At 45.6% G+C, this 22376-nt stretch overlaps 1 protein-coding gene across 1 annotated transcript in view; it reads right to left on the reverse strand.

Annotated features, from left to right (window-relative positions):
• Nucleotides 1-22376, reverse strand: part of LOC138750873 (A disintegrin and metalloproteinase with thrombospondin motifs 17-like) — a 129243-nt gene that overhangs the window by 68550 nt on the left and 38317 nt on the right. The window contains exon 8 of the mRNA XM_069912986.1: nt 10525-10568. Within this exon, the coding sequence (XP_069769087.1) occupies nt 10525-10568 (44 nt within the window). The remainder of the gene's footprint in view (nt 1-10524; nt 10569-22376) is intronic.

Raw genomic sequence — 22376 nt, forward strand, 5'->3', positions numbered from 1 at the left:
AGCCCTGCAAAAGGTAGTGGACACCACAGGCAAAACTCACCCCACCATCAAGAAAACCTTCAGGGAACACTGCCGTTGGAAAGCAGCAGCAATCATCAAGAATGCACACCACCAAGGACTTGTTCTGTTCTCGCTGCTGCCATCATGAAAGAGGTCTAGGTGCCACAAGACTCACACCACCAGGTTCAGGAACATGTGTTCCCCCTCCGCCATCAGACTCCTCAACAACAAACTCAATCAGGGACTCATTTAAGGACTCTTAATGAATGTTTATTTTCTATATTGTACAATCATTTTGTTTGCACTCACTTCTTACTTACATTTCTCTCTTTCTTGAGTAGTTTTTTTGCATGATCGGAGAGTATAAATTCTGGCTGGAAGAATCTTAGGGATGTATGTGATGTCATGTATGTACCTGACAATAAATCTGAGCTTTGAATTTTGACATACCTACGTGAGTAAAGCCACCCGCACATACGACAAATTTTTTAAAAATCTTCATGAAAACTACAGTACAAATTTATATTTTCCATTAAAAGTACAGAGATCCTCGCTCCCCATTGCCCAGGGTCCTCATTTCCCCCAAGCAGCCCAAGGACCCCGTTCTCCGCAGCAGCGGAGTCCCCGTTCCCCCCGGGAGCCTGGGGTGCCCATTTCCTCCTAGCAGCCCAAGATCCCCATTCCCCACAGTAGCCTGAAGTCCCCATTTCCCCGCAACTGTCTGAGGTCCCCGTTCACCCCGGCAACCCCAAGTCCCCCTTCCCCATGGCAGGCCATGGTCCCAGTTCCCCTCGGTAGCCTGAGGTCCCCATTCACCATGGCAGCCCAAGGACCCCATTCTCCGCAGCAGCCCGGGGTCCCCGTTCCCTGACTGATGACCAACCGCGAGTTACAATCAATTCTTCATAAGTTGGGAACTACCTGTACTGGCTTTGGAGGTGATTTAACTTATCTATCTATATCTGTCTGCAGCAGATGCTTTACATCTTCTGCACAATTTTGGAAATATAGGGGTTAGCTTATGAGGAGATATTGAGTCACCTGGTACTTCACTCATTGGAATTTAGAAGGATGAGGAGGGATCTTATGGAAATGGATAAAATGATGAAAGAACTAGATAAGACAGAAACAGGGAGGCTGTTTCTACAGATAGGTGAGACGGAGCCTACAGATTCATGCGTATATTTAAGACAGAGATATTAAAGTCTCTGCACAAGGATGCAGTAGAGGCTACCCCATTTAATATATTTAGATTTATGCATAGAAGGGGAATTAAGAGATATGGAGAAAAGGCAGGGAGGTGGAGTTGAGTTGACAGCCAGATCAGTTCTCATTGAACAGTGGGGCAGGCTCGACCGACCAGATGGCTGACTCCTGTTCCTGTTTCTTATGCTCTTCTGCTGAGATGAGGAGGGACTGCTTCTCCTGGCTGGTGTTGAATCTGTGGAATTTTCTGTCTAAAGAAGGAGTAGAGACACCCTCATTGAATATTGATCAATCTTGTATATATTTATTTGTATAGATTAAATACTTGTCCTGGATATGTATTATTTGTCAGTATGTGTGTTGTGTCTGGCTGTGTGTCTGCGTGTTTTGCACCGCGGACCTGAGAATGCTGTCTTGAATGCATTTAAGATAGAGTTAGATACATTTTTGACCAATAGGGAAATTAAATGTCCTTGATGAGGGCTCAAACCCGAAATATTGGTTACCCTTTCGGCACAGACTAGAGTATGCTGCAATGTTCTACTTCCTAGAGTTTCTCCAACGTTTTTGTACATTGCACTACAACCCCAGTGTCTGCAGATGTTCCTGTTTAACATTTTTGCCAGTGGTGTTGAAGATGATTTGTCAAGTGTGCAAAATTAAGACCCTCAACAAAACCCTAACCCCGGAAACCTCACGGATTACGACTACCGCAATCTCAACGAGTCCACAATAATGTTTGCGTGAAAGTCAACCTCTTAGGCCTTATCAACAGTGGATTAAGTTTGGGACCATGCTCGACAGCAGAGGGCAAAGGAGAGGGGTTGAAACTGAGTTCTGCAGCTTATGGCGTACCCAGAGACTTGGCGTTACGCAGCAAAACGGAGTTCAGGACACATCTGTTTGAACGCTCTCTGCAGAGGAACAGTGCAAAACCTACTTTAATTCCCCAGACCAACCGGCCTCCAACAGAGGAGCTGAAAGGTCTGTACATGTTCTCAGCATTTCCAAGGTTGTTGGAGTCCAACTGTGAATCATCTTTGAGCTAATTTCCCATTCAAGTATCATATGAGGCCACATTCCACCACTGGATGCATCCCCAACAGAGTTGCTGATGCACTGCAGACTTTGAATGTGTGAGTCTATCTGGGCCAAGTCTGGAGGTGTGAGGGGAAGGAGAACAGATGAAACAAGAGTAGAATCATGATTCACGCCGCAAAATTTCTGGAGGCGGCAAAGTGAAACAGTTCAAGCAAAAGACAGAAGAACAAGTACAGAAGGCAGGTATTGGTGAGTGAGTACAAGTCCGTAGTGCTGAATACTAGGAATCGTAATTGTCCTGCAAGCACATAAAATGTCTTTTGTTTTGCTCAAAAAGGCACACAAGGAGATCGTGTCCACGGATCCTGCCACCTCTTCTAAAATGACACTGTCTTCAAACTGGATAAATGTGATGAGGAATTTATTCCAGACTGCAGAATCTGCCACTAAAAAGGATTGATGGCGGGGTCATGACGAGCACCCAAGGGAGGAGTTGTGACTGACTTTCGCACATTCTCCACATCAGATAGCAGTCAGAGCTTGAAAGCTGAGCACACTTTCACAGGACCAAGTGGTTAGAGGAAACCAGAGAACAGAACAAACCTTTATTGGCTGCAAGTACCTGAACCATTCTTTTTAAAGGAGAAAAGCAGCATGCTTATAGTTGCAAGTAAATATGTGAATGAGTCATGTGTGTGAAAGACAGATGTGATGACATAATTGTACATGTGACCTCAACAGACATGGCGGTTGTTGTTCCCCTTGAATATAGTGTTAACACATGTGCTGAAGTTGCTGGATTATCTAATGTATGTAAGTATGAATTGGAGACAATGCCTCCTCCTCACCAATTATCCACACAGGCGCACCCCAAGGATATGTGCTTAGCCCGCTGCTCTACTCATTATACACCCATGCCTGTGTGGCCAGGCACAATTCCAATGCTATCTACAAGTTTGCAGATGACACCACAGTTGTCGGCAGAATCACAGATGGCAATGAGGAAGCGTACAGGAGGGAGATGGATCACCTCGTTGAATGGTGTAACGACAACAACCTTGCGCTCAATGAGAGTAAAACGAAGGAGATGATTGTGGACCTCAGCAGGAAGTTAGGGGAACATGACCCAGCCCTTATCGAGGGTTCAGTAGTGGAGAGGGTCAACAAATTCCTGAGTGTCAACATCTACGAGGATCTATCCTGGAGGCTCCACGTTGATGCAATCACAAAGAAGGTTGACCAGCAGCTACACTTTGCGAGGTGACTGAAGAGATTCGGGATGTCACCGAAAGCTCTTGAAAACTTCTACAGGTATACCGTGGAGAGCATTCTGGCTGGTTGCATCACTGCCTGGTACAGAAGCGCCAACTCTCAGACCAAGAATAAACTCCAGAAGGTTGCTAACTCGGCCTGCAACATCACAGGCCCCAGAATTCACTCCACCAAGGACATCTACATGAGGCGGTGTCTTAAAAAAGCAACTCCATCCTCAAAGACCCCTAACACCCAGGCCATGCCCTCTTCACTCTGCTAACATCGGGGAAAAGGTACAGGAGCCTCAAGATGAGCTCTCAGCGGCACAAGGACAGCTTCTTCCCCGCTGCCATCAGATTCCTTAATAATCAATGAACCAAAGACACTGCCTTATGTTTCATGCTCTATTATTTTCACTTTTTATATAGTAATGTTATAAGATGGTTATAATAAGATGCTGTCGCAAAACACCAAATTTCATGACTTGTTTATGACAATAAATTCTGAGTCTAATTAATCATCACTAACTAGTAATATTTTATCGACCAGCTTCCAATACACCACAGCAACAAACTAGAACAACCCAATCTCTGAATCAGAACCTTGATTTCAGATTTATTGTCAGAGTACATATGTAACATCACATACAACCCTGAGGTTCTTTTTCCTTTGGGGGAGGCAGAATTACCACTTATTGGTAGTGCAAAAAAAAAACTATAGCCGATGTACACATGTAAACAAAAAGAAATGTAAACAACTTGACTGTACAATACAAAGAGGGGAAAAAAATCAATAAAGATCCAAAGTAAGAGTCCTTAAATGAGTCCCTGATTGAGTTTGTTGTTGAGGGGTCTGACAGACTTCTATCCACTGCCTAAAGTTCAAGTCTTTCAAGTCAGTTCTGAGAATTCTAAGAACAAGGGTACAATTTTTTTTAATGTTTTAATTTAGACATACAGCAGGGTTACAGGCCATTTTGGCCCATGAGCCTGTGCCGCCCAATTTACACCCCATTGACCGACACCCCTGGTACGTTTCAAGTGGTGGGAGGAAACCAGAGCCCCCAGAGAAAGCCCAAGCAGACATGGGGAGAATGTACAATCTCCTTAAAGACCATGTGGGATTTGAACCCAAGTTCAGTCCCGATCACTGGTACTGTAAAAGTATGGCGCTAACTGCTACGCCAACCGTCACACCCCCAAATTAGTATTAATCAGCTTGATCCAAGCACAGCCAATGGGGAATGAAACTCCGATGGTCTATAATTTGATTATGACCACTTTCAGTCCACATTTGTATCCTGAGCTTCACTTCATTCTGATTGCACTTGCAAACTTCTAGCGTGATAAACCTCTGTTACAGGGGAAAATGGCTAATCATCTCAAAGTCGCCCAGAAGCACATTGCAACCTGATATCTCTAAACATTAGGCTTAAACTTCTGCCGGGGGTGGGGGGGGGGGTGGTGGGGGTCACAACAACTAAACATCGTAGGCTTAAAGAAGCAATCAAGGTTACACCACTTTAGCAACGGAATATGTTCAGGGGAGCAGAAGCAGCCACTCTCCCACTCCCCTCATCAAGCTGAACGAGACATTCTATACCTCAGCTGGATTTATGCCTCTCAATGGTTTTACCTTAATTATATTCGATTAACAGTCAAAATTCCATTGGCTCCCAAGGTAAATAAATAATGAATAGGTGTACCATTATTGTCATGTAATTCTACATTTAGAATATAACATGCATGAAATCCTTTAACTTTTGTCACCACTTTGTCCAGCGCCCCTCACAGAGACCTACAGCACCTGGTGTTCCGAGGCGGTCTCCCGAGCCAGCTTAGCTTCCGAGATCAGCCAATCCCAGGCATGTTCAGGCCATTAGGCGCGGCATACAGCTGCTTGAGGTTAATACTGAGGGCTTAGTGAAATTGGGGTTTAATGGGGCAGAAGGAAATAATACCCATGCTGTACAGTACAAGAGCATCAAAATCCAGACTGTCAGGCTAGGAAATAACTTCTTCCCGCAGGCTGTGAGATAGATGAGGAATATCCAGTAACCGAGTACTGTATTGTTAAGATATAAAGTTCTAAATTTACACAACCCTTTAAAAGAAACTTGCTTCCTTATTTCACTTCCAAAAGGGCTAAGTTCCTGAACTCCTTTGCTGTGTCCCTTTGCTATGGATTCTCTGTCAGAATAAAATATCATCTCCAGATCACCCCTATTACATACATTATACTTCCATCCTGTACACTGGTTGCTTGTAGATTCTGAATATGTTCTAGATATCTTATGGGAATACTGCTTGAATTGGAGGCTTGCCATATACACTGCCTGTCAGTTGGGTGCCTCCTGTGCATACTGCCCTTGAATAGGTACCTGCTCTCGTGGAAAATTAAGTTGTAACACACAAAATGCTGGAGGAATTCGGAGGGTCGAGCAGCACCTTGCAGAAGGTAACCGACCGTTGACGTTTCTGGCCTGAAGCTCTTCAACAGGAACAGCAAGAACTGGGTGGAGGGAAGGACAGGGAGGAGCACCGGCTACCAGGTGATAGGTGAATGCAGGTGGGAGAGGGAGGAAAAAGACAGGAGCTGATTGGGGGGACGGGCAGAAAGCTGAGAAAGATGCTCTCCGGTATGAGCGTGGGAAGGCAGGTGAGGGGGCTGAAGTAAGGAAGGTGTGGGAGATGGGCAGGTATGGAAGGTGGGGGAGGGGAGGAGGAGAAATTGGGCCTGAGAGACAAGGGAAAGCAGGGGTGAGGGGATATAAGAGGGGCAGGATATGGGATATTGATGCCGTCTGATTAGAGACGGCCAGGATAGAATACAAAGAGCGGTTCTTCCAATTTATGTGTGGCCTCAAACCTGGCAGTCCATGGATGGTCAGTGTGGCAATGGAGTGTGCAATTAAAAAGGTTGGCTACTGGGAGGTCCCTGCTGTTGCAGTGTGCCGAGCGAAGATGAGTTTGCATCCCAATCTGCATCCTGTCTCCTCCCCAGTGTAGAGGAGACCTCATTGGGAGCTCCGGATATGGTAAATAATCCCTACAGATTCACAAGTGTTGCCTCACTTGATAAGACCGTTTGGGCCCCCGAATGTTGGTGGGGGGTGGGGGGGAGGGAGGGAGGGAGATGTAAGTGTAGAAGTAGCTTTTTTTTTGCAGTCACAGGAGTAAGTGGTAGGGGTGGGAGCGATTAGTAGGAAGGGATGAGTGAACAAGGAAATCAGTGATCCCTGCTGCAAGCGAAAAGGGGAGGGGAAAATGTGCCTGGTGGCAAGACCATTTGGTAGATGATGGAAATTGTGGTGACTTATTTTATACATTGTCATAAAATGGTGCCTGTAAACTTGGTTGCCGCTCTATGCTCTGCCTGTGAATTGATGCCTATAGGCCTTAGTTGTAATTGGGTACCTGTCTCTGCCTGAGACAGACAAAAGGTGTTGATAAGCGGAAAGGTCTGTTGGTCTGGACTTCTCCCCCTCCCATTCTTCCCCCTTGTTCTCCCAGTCTTTATTCAGACACCTGCCTGCTTTTCGCTTATCCCTTGAAGAAGGGCTCAGACCTGAAACATCGGTAATGTATCTTCGCCAACCGTGGACACGGCAAAACCAGCTGAGTTTCTACAATCGCTGTGTCCATAGAATTTCATCTTTCACTCTTTGATGCCGAGGTGCCTGATAGACTCCACGACCAGTGCTTTGACGAATGCCTTGCATCTTGCCCTCGAGCAAGTTTCCTGGGGTACACACCCCTTCACACAGAGATCTATTTGGTTAATTTCTTTGGTAGGTATTAGCGGATAACACAGCTTTCAATATTCTGCTGGAGTTCATGATGAAAATTACTCCCTGTGATTTCTACATTACTTGAACATTGCCCTGTTAATGATTTCATTACCACCTCTTGGTTTAAAAGCAGAAGCCATCACTAGAATTGAATGAAGCTAATATTTCACAAATAGCACTGCAGCTCCATTGAAATGTAATCATTGATTCCAAAGGTCCAGATTAATCCGAGGTTAATAAAGCAGTTTGGCGTAATGCCAAATTGCCAGAGCTCCACTAAATCTCCTTGGCTTTTCAATCTTCTCAATTCCAAGGAGAACTTGTTTTTCGTGGAACCATCGGTTCATGTCAAAATTTGGTTCACTGTTGAAAATGTGCAAGTGCGATTAAAATTCTGCATTAACATACCAAACTTAAAATGGCGCCAGCTGCTGATACGGCAGCGCTGCCGCTGGTGCAGGCCCCGGGGAGAGTGGGGAGTGGAAACATGGCACATCCCCCCACCCCCAACCCGCGAGGTCCTCCTGCCCAGACCTCTACTGTCAGCTCAGTACAGGCTGTATAAAGGAGGCGACAGTGTATTGTTTAAAATCCTGCAACCAAGATGGCGGCAACTGTGTTCAGCAGCGGCCTTGAGGGGTGGCAGACCCCAGGAGAGCAGTGGAGGGAGGCAAGGCACCAGAAATGGGGAGAACACTCCCACTGAGAAGGAGGAATCATCGCCCTAAGGCCGATGACCACGGTGGCGGACCGGCAAGGGCCTCTGCGGCTGAAAGACACACACTGTTGGCGACTTGCAGATGAGGTATCTACACAGGCTGCCGGTGACTTGAGGTCGAAAGACTCACGCCAGGATGTGGCTGCCAGAGGTTGGCTCATGGGAGCCGAGTGTTGGGGCCAGAACTTGAGAGGGTGCTGAGGGCAAAGAGGACTCTGAAGTTTTCTCATTGTGTTGAATGTTTGGATCTGGAGTTCAGGTTGCCAATGGATCAAACAGGGGTCTGTGTGGCTGCAGAGGCTGTGGGAGCACTGGAGGCAAATCCATGGACACTCAGTGACTTAGGTGACTCTCTTTTGCTTCTCTTTCTCTTACTTCAAGGGGCACCGGGCAATGCTAATGGCAAATCTTTGTCTGCTTTATGGCAGACTAAAGGAAATTTCATGTAATATTACACTTCTGTTTATTACACGTCAATAAATTGTATCTAATCTAAATTTAGTGAAGCATTTGGAACAAGTGTCTAAGATGGATTTAACTGAACTATATACCCCACAATGCTGGACTAAAAGATGGGCGTGACGACGCCAGAGCGCAAGTACCTGGCCATTTGCCATTTCTGCTTCTTTCTCAAGGGCAGATACTTCACAGTCTTCACTGACCACAAACCGCTGATCTTTGACCGCTGGGGTGAATCTCCGAATTCACCACCGAAGTAGGCCACCTCACGTGCAAAGATAATTCTGTCGCGGACGCCCTCTCCAGGCCGGCCATCTGCCCTTGTGGAGTACTACAAATTGGCCCGCGCACAAAAAGCGGGCCTGGACACAGCCTGTTTCCGCACAGCACCGACTGGCCTTCAACTGGTGGACCTGCCCCTCGATGATGGCAAGACCACTATCCTCTGCGACGTCTCCACTGAGATCCCTCCACTGAGAAATGGCGAAAGGAGGTGTTCCACCTAATACATGGCTTGTCTCACCCCTCCATCCACGTCCACATGATCGCCACCAGATTCATCTGGCATATCCCAAGCGAATGTATTATAGAGCAGGCACATGCCAACACCCGGCCGCCAGTTCAGGAGTTCAAACTCACTACGCATCGTTTCCAGCATGTCCATGAGGACATCGTCGGGCATCTCCCCGTGTCTAGGGGGCAGCAATACCTCCTCACAATGGTGGACAGGCACACCAGGTAGCCTGAGGCGGTTCCCCTTCCCGACATAGCCACAGACAACTGTGCCAGGGCATTCCTCTCTTCCTGGATCACCCGTTTTGGTGTTCTATCACACTTCACCATGGATCGTGGAGCCCAATAACATCGTCCCTGTGGTCAGAGCAGGCCAAACTCCTGGGCACTGACCTACACCACACCACTGCACACCACCCAATCCAATGGTCTGGTTGAGCGGTTCCATCGCCACCTCAAGGCTTCCCTGAAAGGATGAACTTCCTCCTTGGCATTCACAAGGCCCCCAAAAGAGGGCCTGTGGGCATCCTCCGCCAAACTACTCTATGGTGAGACCCTCACAGTGCCAGGTCAGTTATTACCCCTGCCCTCACAACAGCCCCAGGACCCCTGTGTGAACTTGCATTGACTCCATCAGAAACTGGGTACCCTGGCTTCCCCCAGCCCCATCCAGACAAGGCACACCACCAACTCATGTACCCACTGATTTAATGTCTTGTGATTTTGTGCTTGTGCGCAGGGGCGGCCACAGAGCACCCCTCCAGCATCCCTGCAAGGGACCTGACAAAGTGCTCCACCACACCACCTCGACTTTCACTTTGCAGGTCGGTGACAGAGAGGAGATCTTCACGGTGGGCCGCCTAAAGCCAGCAGATCTGGACCAGGTGCGGGCGGTCCCTGTATAGCAACCACCTCACAGAGGCAGACCTCTTACACATCAAGTCATCACTGGGGGGAGGGGGGGGGGGTGTGGGGTTATGTGGCGAATAAAATCGGCCGTGTTATGTGCAGTTGGTGGGGCAGTCATGGCAGAGATGGCGGTGCGTTCCCATCTCTTCCTCTCCATGATGGAAGCTGGAATGCACGTGCACGGTCCGGCTGCAGAGCTGAAAAGCAAGCGCGCAAAGTTTAAATAAACATTCCTGCTGTGACCTCAGAACTCATAGGCTGTGTCTCCAGTCTGTTCACTCGCTCGCATCCAGCATGCTACAGGCTGATTCCAGAGGTGGGGGAGAGGGACAGAGTACAGAGAGAAGGGTTGGGCATGTTTGCAGGTGGCTGGTAGATTGATATTATTCCATTAGACAAGTCTTCATATCAGACAAGGAATTATGGAGTTGCATCTCCATCCAAATGAATTAATGAGTGACGTGTAAACTCCGTTAAATAACTCTTCAAAGCAAACATCACATTAAACTGTAGACATAGCTTCAATGAAGAACTCTAAAATCCAGGAACAAGTTCTCATGAGCTCAATAATTCAATTGTGAATCAATACTTACAGACATAAATGATTTTTTCATTTCAAGTAACTTCTACTCACCCACAGTATCACAGGGTTCATCTTTATGTACACAGAAGTCAGTCCTGCAGACAAATGGGAAGAGGGGATAACTTTCTTTAAGATAGTCCTTTTTATATCCACCACATAGCGAGAATACTGGTCAACATTGTACAGTAAAATCCCCGTTATCCAGAATTCAAGCAAACACCAAAATAAAATTGAGGAAAATGAATAGGTAAAAATATGAACGTTTAAAATTGGCAGTCAGTTCGCCAACCTGCAATCTCAAGCAACTGGAAAATTCACTATCCGTCATCTACCAATCCCCATAGGTGCTGGATAGTGGGGGGGTCTTATGGTACAATGCTCCAAATGAGGATTGTTAAACAACAGATTCAAACCAAATTTAAACAAACATACACGGGTTTTGTATTCAGCTGTAGTGCGGTGTGGGGTGAGCAGTAATAGGGTGGGGAGGGAATTATTGGAAGTATGTTGCTGGTGAACGTGAATGGACAGGGTAAGGTGCATGGGAAGTGTCTGAGGGGGAAGAACGTTGGTGGCGCCTGTTGGCATGAGAGAGGTATGTGGTGGTGTGAGCATCATCAGCGAGGAGCGGGACTGATATCAATGGATCCGCGTTCATGGGATCATGGGTTGGAGAAGTGGTGGGGGCGGGTCTCGTGGGTGGGGTGCACAAGTTTGTGCAGAGGACACTGCTAAAGAACTATCCAAGAGATCTTTTCGCACAAGCTGCAGTCCTGTGAGTGGGTCAATCAACAAAGGACAGAAATATACAAGAAATAACAACAATATACAGGCAAGGAGACGAACAATTCAAAAGGATTCTTTGAAGAGCATAGAATATTACAGCATAGCAGAGGCCCTTTGTTCCACAGAGCTGTGCCGACCTATATAACCCAACTCCACAACAATCTTATCCTTTCCCTCCTCACACCTATAACCTTCAATTGGTCTTATATTCATGTGAATGTCTGTATTGCACCTCCTTCCACCACCACCCCCAGCAATGCACCATTCTCCATTTAAAAAAACCTACCTCTGACGTCTCCCTTAAACTTAAAAGGATGTCCTCTGGTATTTGCTGTTATCGCCCAGGTAAAAGGAGCCAGCTGTCCCCCCAATGCAGCTCCCCAATAATCACCCTCCATTAGTCATCTCTCACCCTTTGTCACTCCAAAGAGAAAAATCCCTTTTGAGCCAAAGTTTGCAGTCAACCTTACATCAACATCAGAGTTGGAGATGACTCACAGTGGCAAGCCTACCAGGGGGAGCATCAATACTGAGCACATGCAGTACGACTGCCTGCAGGCTGAGGGATGAATCCCCAAATTGGCGAAGGCTGTGTGCAGCTGCACCTCTCCAAGGACTGAATGGATGGACCAGCTGATTGTACCTGCCCTTCCCCTCACAATACGGAACTCAGCAAAGATGGTCCTCATGGACAGAACCAGGATGTTGGGGTAAGAGAAACTAGTTTCATTTTAGAATGAAAAAGGCTCTCCAACTCCTAATCTCAACCACATCAGCATTAGTGAATGGGCTTTTCCTATTGCCACTAATGTACATCCTTTCTCAAGGTTGAATGGTGCTTTCAGTCACGCTTCCTTCTCCTTAAGACAGTAACCAAAAATTTAGAAGGACCTTCAGCCCCGTAGCTTTTTTGAAAATTTTACTCAAATTTAGGCAGTTGTCAACACCAGGCAGACTCCTAATCTTTTGCTGGGGGTAAAACACAGGATTCTGTTGGCACCGTAGTGAAGTGAAAAAATACACACAAATGCTGGAGAAACTCAGCAGGTCAAACGGTGCCTTTATGTAGCAAAGCTGAAGATACATCACCAACGTTTTGGGGCTTGAGCCCTTCATCTTTGGCCAGTTGCTACTGATTTTCGGTGTAAATTTGAGGAATGTGGAATTGATTTACTGATAGCTCTCTTCCCACTTTTCATATCATATTCTTTGATATTTTACCTTCTAGATCCAGTAACAAACATCAATGAATCCAGATCAGAATAAAATGAAAACATTGGAAATGCTCCCATGAAAATACACATGCCATCTGACAGCTCACAATATACACTGTGTGCATTTGATTGCTTCCTTTGACTGTGTTACAGAGTCCAGAGGACCCCAAAAGCCAGCAGTAGTAGATATGCACCACAACACAGGGTTATTTAACAAAAGTAGTTTTTAATTATATTTGAACAAGAAAACAGAATTAAACTTTAACTTATTACTTAATCTACCTAACCCACTTAATCCCCCCTCTAATACTAAGCACAGGTGTGTGAAATGTATATTTAAGATTAGAAAAGTTCTTTGCATCACAGTCCAATCTCACGGGTTGCAGGTAATTCTTGTACTGTGCACAGAAGTTAGCATTAACAAAGTTCACCAGGCTTTGGTGCTTAACAGGCAAATGGTTACCACTCAGGAGGGTTCTTGCTGGTTTTCAGAGAGAGATTCCTTTACCAGGACATCCACAACTGATTCCTTCTCAATCAGTCTTGCTGACGAAACTTGCCCCCTTCAGGGTTCTCCAGATGATCCATGATCCTCTTTCTTTTAGGTCACCTTTCAGACTGCCACTCTTCTCCTTTGACCAGGCAGCCTTCCAAAGTTTGCCAGCTTGTCCCTCTGGAACTGATTTGTGTGTCTCTCCTCTCTGTTTCACTCCCTCCCTCTCTGAGAGCAAAACTGTTCTCCCTTACCTGCAAAGATCACATGCTCTCCCAGGCAAGCTGTATGTTGCTATTTTGTCGCTCCTCTGCAAAAAGCACTCTGCAAAAGTCCTGCAAAGATTCTGTGTTTTAAAATGTTTGTATGCAACTTGCTCTAGCAATTCCTCCCAAACCACCTCTAAAAATTCTGTCACAACTGTTTAATCTATCCTATGTTTATTTCACATGCTAATCTATTTGCAATGTAACTGCAATCCTGGCTGTTTAGGAACAGGAAATATCCTTTCAACAATTCCAGTCCTGATCATTCTTCCATATTTTTATTTATTCAGACTCTAATTTTCTTCAAAATCTGCGGGAGCTTTGTAAAACTGCAGAGGGTTGTGATCACGACTCAGTGCGTACACACCCCCGCCTGCCCCGTCGACATCACTTGCAACTCCCACAGCTGTGGAAAAGGGAGCCTCCAGCCCCGGCCACTCTCTTTGCACCTCCTCCTATCAGGAAGATTGACAAGTGTGAGTTCCCGCACCTCCAGATTCAAAGTCAGTTGCTCTCCCGCTGTTATCAGACTCCTGAATGAGCCGCAAAATAGCAAGATCACATTGTCTTCACTCCTTTGTAACTCTATGAGATGTTGACTGGTCTACTTGCAAAAAAAACAATCTCTATCACTGCATTTTTGATAAACGTGATCATAAACTTTGTTTTGCTTTTGACTCTTCCAATTATTTTAAAAAAATCATTTTTGAGATACAACACGGAATCAGGCCCTTCTGGTCCTTAAGCCCACACTGCTCAAATACATCCATGTGACCTACTAACCCTGTAAGTCTTTGGAACGTAGAACGTACCGGAGCACCCGGAGGAAACCCACTCAGGGACAGGAAGAATGTACAAACTCCTTACCACCGCAGCAGGCTCATACCCAGGTGGCTGGCACTGCCTAGCATAACTAACCGTGCCACCTTAACTGTTCCCGCCATGCTGGGTATGGTTGCGCTCAAAAGAAAAGCCTCCAAACCATTAGCCCAATCTCCAGCTAGCATCTTACTTCCAAAGAAACAATGGAGTCAGAGAGGAACTTTATTGTCTACAGCACCCACAGATCACCTCCATCAAACACACTCAAATCGAGCATCTTATTCAAGTTCTTTGGGTTAACAAAGGCTCCTTACTTTGCTTTCTCCTTTGACTTGTCAAGTATTCCTCCTTAAATTTGAATTTAAAAGAACTGCCCAAGAATCCAGAAATCCCTGCAGTTGGCTAGTGGTGTATCACCACAAAGGGTAATACTCCTTTGGGAGAATTACTGTAAGATGGAAGAAATTGGATCATAAGTGAGATGGGTAACTTGGAACATTGATTTGGTGCTACTAAATTTAATTTTAATAATACATCATAATAGAAGACCACCCCATGAAACCCGTGCCACCTAATTGCACCCAATGAACCAACTACGTACATCTTTGCAAGCTGGGAGGAAACTGGAGAAATCCACGCAGGTCATGGAGAGAGCCTAAAAACTCCTTACAGACAGCGCTGGATTTAAACCCAGGTCGCTGGCGCCGTAATAGCTAGCCACTATGCTAACAGCGCCACCTAGTGGTTTTAGCACTTTCGTTAAAGATCAGGCCGCTTTGACAACCGCTTCACCGGCTGGCTGAGGGCTGCAATATCATGACCACGTTCTGAAGAAGTTGCCCAGTTCTCTTGCAACCTGAGATCCATTTGCTTTCCTGTTGTGCTAAATTCCAGCATCCACTCCGGCATGTTGATGAGTGGCAAAGCCATTTAATTTCAACATCTTAAGAAGGTCGCCGTTTCGGAGCTTTATTGCAGAAAAAAAGGAATGGAAATGCACGACTGAAACTATCATTCTCTGGTCCTGAATCACAACTGCTGCAATGTGGGGCTAGGGATGCCCAATCATTTCTTCCCAAAAAAAAAACAAGACAGAGCAGGCATAATATCAGCAATTTTATGAACCGACGAAAATAACGGTATGAATAAAGAGCAAGGAGAGGAAAACAAGGCTTTGATTTTGCTGCAGTTTTGCAGGGAGAGACAGGTCTGCAATCGGGCGCTGGCAGTCAGCAAGGGAAGAACAATGGTGAAAAGCTGGTTGGATTTCAGCCTGGTCCATGGCTGCCTGCCTTCCAAGTGGAGCTGTCTCGAGGGAGAGTCCCATGACGCATAGACATCAGCACTGTTACAAATTACCTTTATTCAGAGCAAACTTAAATACACAAAAGACCCCACTGGACTCACCTTGGCTTCAGTTCAGTAGGCACTTGGGATCTGGGGCTGCGCAAGTTCGCCAAAGAACAGCATAAGCAGAATTTATTATTGAACCACATTCATACAATTATCAGCTGAGGCAGACCTATTTACTGGTTCAGTCCGTGACAGTTCAGGGGGAAGAATCAAAGTATTTTCTCTCGTCAGTGTGAAGCACTTTAAATAATTTTACAAAATAAAGTTTTTGAAACCGTGAATGCAATGAACGTCGAAGGACACATCTTCCCAAACCATTCAGTGCTTCATCAGGCAGGAATACAGATTTATACATTACATTAAAAATCTCTCTGGTGCTTTATTTTAACTGCCTTGGAAACCTTGTCACGGCTTTGGCTTGTGACCAAGACAGCTTCAGACCCTCTCAGTTCAGGTTTATTATTGTAACCATTCTCACAGAACCAAAATATTCTTTGCTGAGATCGGATTTTTGTTTTTAAGAACAGATTTTGTTCCGTGGATGCTCCCAGCCAAAAGAGGTACGAGACATGCTGCTGTCCCCCATATTGTTCGGCCAGGAGCCAATCTCACTACAGGCACTCTGAAATGAGGTGAAGCGATGTGGATCACATGGCAGACAGCTCACTGGTGATGCAGATCCTACCTTAGTTCTATAACCTTCAACACGTCTATGTAGCTCAAGTCAAAAAATTCCTGTTGTGAATTATTTAGAGCTCCAGTTCTCCCCCCTTCTATGATCAGCAACTGATGACATTTATCCAGATACAAACCAGAAGATATCTTTGGCTTGGCTTCGCAGACAAAGATTTATGGAGGGGTAAATGTCCACGTCAGCTGCAGGCTCGTTTGTGGCTGACAAGTCCGATGCGGGACAGGCAGACACGGTTGCAGGGGAAAATTGGTGGGTTGGGGTTGGGTGTTGGGTTTTTCCTCCTTTGCCTTTTGTCAGTGAGGTGGGCTCTGCGGTCTTCTTCAAAGGAGGTTGCTGCCCGCCGAACTGTGAGGCGCCAAGATGCACGGTTTGAGGTGATATCAGCCCACTGGCGGTGGTCAATGTGGCAGGCACCAAGAGATTTCTTTAGGCAGTCCTTGTACCTCTTCTTTGGTGCACATCTGACATGATGGCCAGTGGAGAGCTCGCCATATAACACGATCTCGGGGAGGCGATGGTCCTCCATTCTGGAGACGTGACCTACCCAGCGCAGTTGGATCTTCAACAGTGTGGATTGGATGCTGTCGGCCTCTGCCATCTCGAGTACTTCGATGTTAGGGATGAAGTCGCTCCAATGAATGTTGAGGATGGAGCGGAGACAATGCTGGTGGAAGAGTTCTAGGAGCCGTAGGTGATGCCGGTAGAGGACCCATGATTCGGAGCTGAACAGGAGTGTGGGTATGACAACAGCTCTGTATACGCTTATCTTTGTGCGGTTTTTCAGTTGGTTGTTTTTCCAGACTCTTTTGTGTAGTCTTCCAAAGGCGCTATTTGCCTTGGCGAGTCTATCTCGTTGTCGATCCTTGCATCCGATGAAATGGTGCAGCCGAGATAGGTAAACTAGTTGACCGTTTTGAGTTTTGTGTGCCCGATGGAGATGTGGGGGGGCTGGTAGTCATGGTGGGGAGCTGGCTGATGGTTAAGTGTTACGAGCCCAGAGGACCCCAAAACCCAGCAGCAATAGATATTCACCACGACAAATGGTTATTTAAACAAAAGTTGCTTTTAATTATCTTTAAACATGAAAATAGATTCAAACTTTAACTTGTCTCTATTGACTTACTTAACCTAACTTAACCCCCTTCTAATTCTAAGTGCACGTGTATGTAATGTGTGTGTAAGTTCAGAAAAGTTCTTTGGTTCACTGTCCAATCTCACTTCTCCAAGTTCACTGGTGGCAGAGAATTCTTATACTGTGCACAGAATTTAACATTGATAAAGTTCACCAGGCTTTGGTGCTTGAAAGGTAAATGGTTACCGCTCAGGAAGGTTCTTGTCAGTTTTAAGAGAGAGATTTGTTGTTCCAGGACACCCACAATGGATTCCTTTTTAATCAGCTACTCCAATGTCTTGCTGACGAAACTTGCCCCCTTCCAGGGTTCTCCAGATGATGACCTCTTTCTTTCAGGTCACCACAGAGTTCCTTTTTGTTTCACTTATTCCAAGTGAAACATTAGACAGCCAGTCCTCTCCTCTTGAATGATACCCAAGGGCTTTGACCAGACCGTCTTCCAAAATGGGGCATTCTACAAGCTTGCGAGTTTGTTCTGTTCCAGTCCCAGCTGCTTCTTGCTAGCTGTAACACTGTATAAGTGATCTCTGTATCTCTCTCTCTCTCCCTAAGAGAAAGCCTGTTTGACTCTCTCTGCTTGCAAAATCACATGATCCACTTACAACACCAGGCTCTCTTCCAAAGACCAGCGGCTCTGACATACTCTTTCATCTGTTGCCTTTTGTAAACAACAATCCATTAGTGAAGTCTCTTGAGGACTCTTCAAACCTCTTGCAAAAGTTGTGAGGCCCCGGCATCTCTAGCATGAGGCAGAGCTCCAGTATTTCAAATAAGATCTGTTTTAAAGTGTTCATATGTATCCTACTCTAACAAACCTTTCCCAATTTATCTCCCAAAAACATATCCATATACTCTGTCACAAAAGTTTATGGGAAACTTTAGGGGGAACTTCTTCACACAGTGAGTGCTGGGAGTGTGGAATGAGCTGCCAGCTGAAGTGGTGAATGTGGAGTTAGTTTTAACATTTAAGAAGAATTTGGGACAGGTACATGGATGGTATGGAGGGATATGGACTAGATGCAGGTTAGTGGGACTAGGCGGAATAATAATTTGGCACAGACTTGGAGGGGTTGTTTCTGTGCTGTAATGTTCTACATCCTCCTTGTATTAATGTCACAGGAAGAGAAAATAATATTCAAAACAGGAGAAGGTCAGAGTACATTTCATTTGAACAGACCTTATATTTAAACAAATGTCAATAAAGAGAAGAGATTTCTTAAAACTGTTAGATCTGCTTTGTTCAAGAATGAGTGAGTCAGACACCAGACTGAGTCGAAATCAAGGTTCTTTATTACTGGATTGTAACACTTGCAACTAACAGTGTTAGTTGGAGAAGGCGCATTCTGCCGTTATCAGCAAGTGGTGTTTTTTTTATACCTCAGGACACGCACTTAGTAAATGATCATACCATGACATTGTCCAATGAATAAACTGTTGCTACCCTTCTCTGTTAGTCTGCTGCACATCATCTTGTTAGTGCCAAGCTTATCTTGAGTGTACAAGGTCACATCTGCATTCTGTTACTCCTTAGTACTGGGTGACTCCTTCTCCGGTCGAATCTCATGATGTTTTTACCTTACAAAACTCAAATAAGCGTCACTGGCTAAGAGGGATTTTGCACATGCAACATCTGATGCAAGACATGCACGTATTTTTTTGCCCTTTCTTCAGGCAGTGGAGAAATCAGGCCCTGTTGTAATGTCGGAAAGACATATGTTTATCAATGGCTGGCAATACAAGTTAACCTTCATCAGCAGTGTTTAGCCAAGGAGAAATTCATGTTCACCTGCACATCGCACTGGGGGCTCCTGTAGGTTGAATCGAAAGGGAAAAGGGGTCCATAGATCATCACATCCAAAGTAAAGCACATCTGATAACACCACAACCAACGTTATCAGGAGGGCGACAGATATGTAGATAGATTATGGAAAGCTGCAACGGGTTTATGGTGATGGGGGGCTTTAAATTCCCCAATACTGATCAGGATAGGCATTCTCAACCTTTTCTTTGGTTATGGTTCCCTTAGTACATGGTCAATGGTCGAATAATTAATGGTGTGCTTCGAGGAACTGAGGGACCTTGGGCTTCAAATCCATGCATCTCTCAAGGTTGCCATGCTGGTTAATAGGATAGTTTAGAAGGCCTATGGGGTGTTGGGCTCCATCAATAGGCAGACTGAGTTAAAGAGTCGAGAGGTCATGTGGCAACTCCTCAAATATCTGGTGAGACCACACTTGGAATATTGTGTTCCGTTCTGGCCACCTCATTACAAGAAGGATGGGGAAGCTATGGAGAGGGTGCAGAAGAGATTGACCAAATTGTTTCCTGGATTGGAAAATAAGTCATGAGGCAGGGTTAGCAGAGCTAGGATTTTTTTCTTTGGAGCGAAGATGAGATAGACAGCCAACACCTTTTTTCCCCCAAGGTGAGAGTAGCAAACACCAGGGGAGATCTGTACAAAGTAAAGGGAGGAAAGTTTCGGGAAGACATTAGGCATGAGTTTTTGATTATGACTATTATCTATGTCCTCATGTTTTCCTAAACCTCAGTGAGATTAGCCTCAGCCTCCTACACTCCAAGGACAAAAGACCCAGCTATCCAGCTTCTCCTTCTGACTCAAGTCCTCCAGCACCAGTAACTTCCTCCTGAGCCTTTCTGGAGAAGCCTCAGGTGTACCGTCTGGTGTACGGCACAATGCTGGCATCCGTCAACAAACATGCGTCCAGGGAATACTGGAAATGGGAAGAGCTAGAATAGGAGTGCTGCCATACACATCAAGGACACCCACGCTGATCAGACTGGCATGGAGGATAGGGGATGAAACAATTCTCAATAACTGGAAGCTGCTGTTGGGAAAATAATCCCGCATTAGAACATCAGGAGACAAATGAAAAGATCTGTTTCAACTGAATGGTTTAAAAACTCAGGCAAGACGCAACTGATGCCTGAGAGCTTATCAGTCCCAAAGTTAAAATCATGAGGGCAAGGAGGGGTCCCGAAGGGCCTCGGGCACCGATGGGTTCCTTGTCGTGTTGAAGGTTTGGATCTGGAGCTCGGGTTGCCAATGCATAGGAGTCTGATTGAATAACGGTGTCTGCAGCTTCAGAAACTGAAGGCAAATCCGTGGACACTCAGTAACTCTTTCTCGCTTACTGTAAGGCAACACTAAAGGTGACTTTTATAGCAATTTTGTGTATTATGACATGACATAAAGGAATCTTGAGTCTTGGAAATGTCTTTGGCTTGGCTTCGCGGACGAAGATTTATGGAGGGGGTAAAAAGTCCACGTCAGCTGCAGGCTCGTTTGTGGCTGACAAGTCCGATGCGGGACAGGCAGACACGGTTGCAGGGGAAAATTGGTTGGTTGGGGTTGGGTGTTGGGTTTTTCCTCCTTTGCCTTCTTCAAAGGAGGTTGCTGCCCGCCGAACTGTGAGGCGCCAAGATGCACGGTTTGAGGCGTTATCAGCCCACTGGCGGTGGTCAATGGGGCAGGCACCAAGAGATTTCTTTAGGCAGTCCTTGTACCTTTTCTTTGGTGCACCTCTGTCACGGTGGCCAGTGGAGAGCTCGCCATATAACACGATCTTGGGAAGGCGATGGTCCTCCATTCTGGAGACATGACCCATCCAGCGCAGCTGGATCTTCAGCAGCGTGGACTCGATGCTGTCGACCTCTGCCATCTCGAGTACTTCGACGTTAGGGATGAAAGCGCTCCAATGGATGTTGAGGATGGAGCGGAGACAACGCTGGTGGCATAAAGGAATCTTGAGTCTTGGAAATGTATGACAACACTAACAGCACAGTGGCCAGCAGACAAGAGCACTAATGATACTTTCACAACACCACAATGCCAGAGAATCAAACTACGACTGATCAATCTCTGTACAGCAGCTGCTCGGATTTAGTTGAAGGGGTGAAGAGTAGGTAGTGCTGAGATAATGCACTGAGCAACTTACTTGGAGATAATGACTGCCCAGAGACCGCCCAAGGGCAGCTCTGTTTCCTACACTGCCTTTTGCATGTCTGCAGATTCGGATTTCAGACAATTAGTAGCGCACAGGAGATGAGGTTAGTCTCGGAGGGAGTTGTACACAACCTGAAGATAACAGGGAAAGCAACCTCTATAACAACTTTGAAAGAGTGAATGAGATGAATACTTGGAGAGAAAATATTCAGGACTACAGGCAGGTCCTTCCAAGGTGTCAACACTGACAGAGTAGAAGTGCGAAAATCCGGTCATCTCGGGCATTGGGTTGGATTTTCGGATTCTCAGGCAGTAGTTTTAAAATTCAAATTTAGAGAGATTATAGTTTATTCATTAGCAAATACAGCCGACTTCATTTACCAAAACGTGCAATTTTAAAGAAAAATAAAGTCAACACTTGACAGAACTGTAAATATTGTAAAATAAAAGCACAGCATACAAATGAAAGCAGAAGCTGTTTTATACAAATTAATCTTTTCTACAGTGGCAATAACTCCATGGTGGCTTGTTGCTGCTGTACATCCCTGGTGCTTACACACACACATGCAAAAGCCCGCTAAACTTTAAAAGTTTGAGAGTTTTTGAAAAGTCTTGGGTGGTCCAGATTTCTGGTATCTAGATATTTGGACTTCTACTGTACAATGAACTGAGTGATCTCCCTTGATGTGAAAAATTACAATGTCTACTGTCATGTACAGGTACATTGTACGTTTGGATCCAAATTCTTGCTGCAGCTGAAAAAAACACTTTCACCCTGATAAAAACGAGAAACACCAAGCCAAACTCAATTTAATTGCTCCCGCAACATCTTGCCCCACAATTGATTTAAATGAGTGGCCATCACATGAACACATCCCATGAACATAGAACGTTTTGAGAGGAAGGATTAAAGTCAAGACACAAGTGGCAGATTACACGGGGTCAGAAGCAGATCCAAGGTATTGACCTTGGAGGAAACTTGTGCAATGCATGCATAATACAACCTAAACATCAGAGCCACAGGACTTCTCCAACACCAAAAGAACAAATATTCCAAAACAGTGTCATTATCTGATCAGAGGGAAATCTTCAAGTGCTCCAATGTCCTTCCTCTCCAAGAATGATCACCTCGATGAGGGGGGGGGGGTCCTCCCTTCCCCTATCGACGTGATCTACCAA

The sequence above is a fragment of the Narcine bancroftii genome, unplaced genomic scaffold, assembly GCF_036971445.1.
Source record: "Narcine bancroftii isolate sNarBan1 unplaced genomic scaffold, sNarBan1.hap1 Scaffold_288, whole genome shotgun sequence".
Classification (NCBI taxonomy): Eukaryota; Metazoa; Chordata; class Chondrichthyes; order Torpediniformes; family Narcinidae; genus Narcine; species Narcine bancroftii.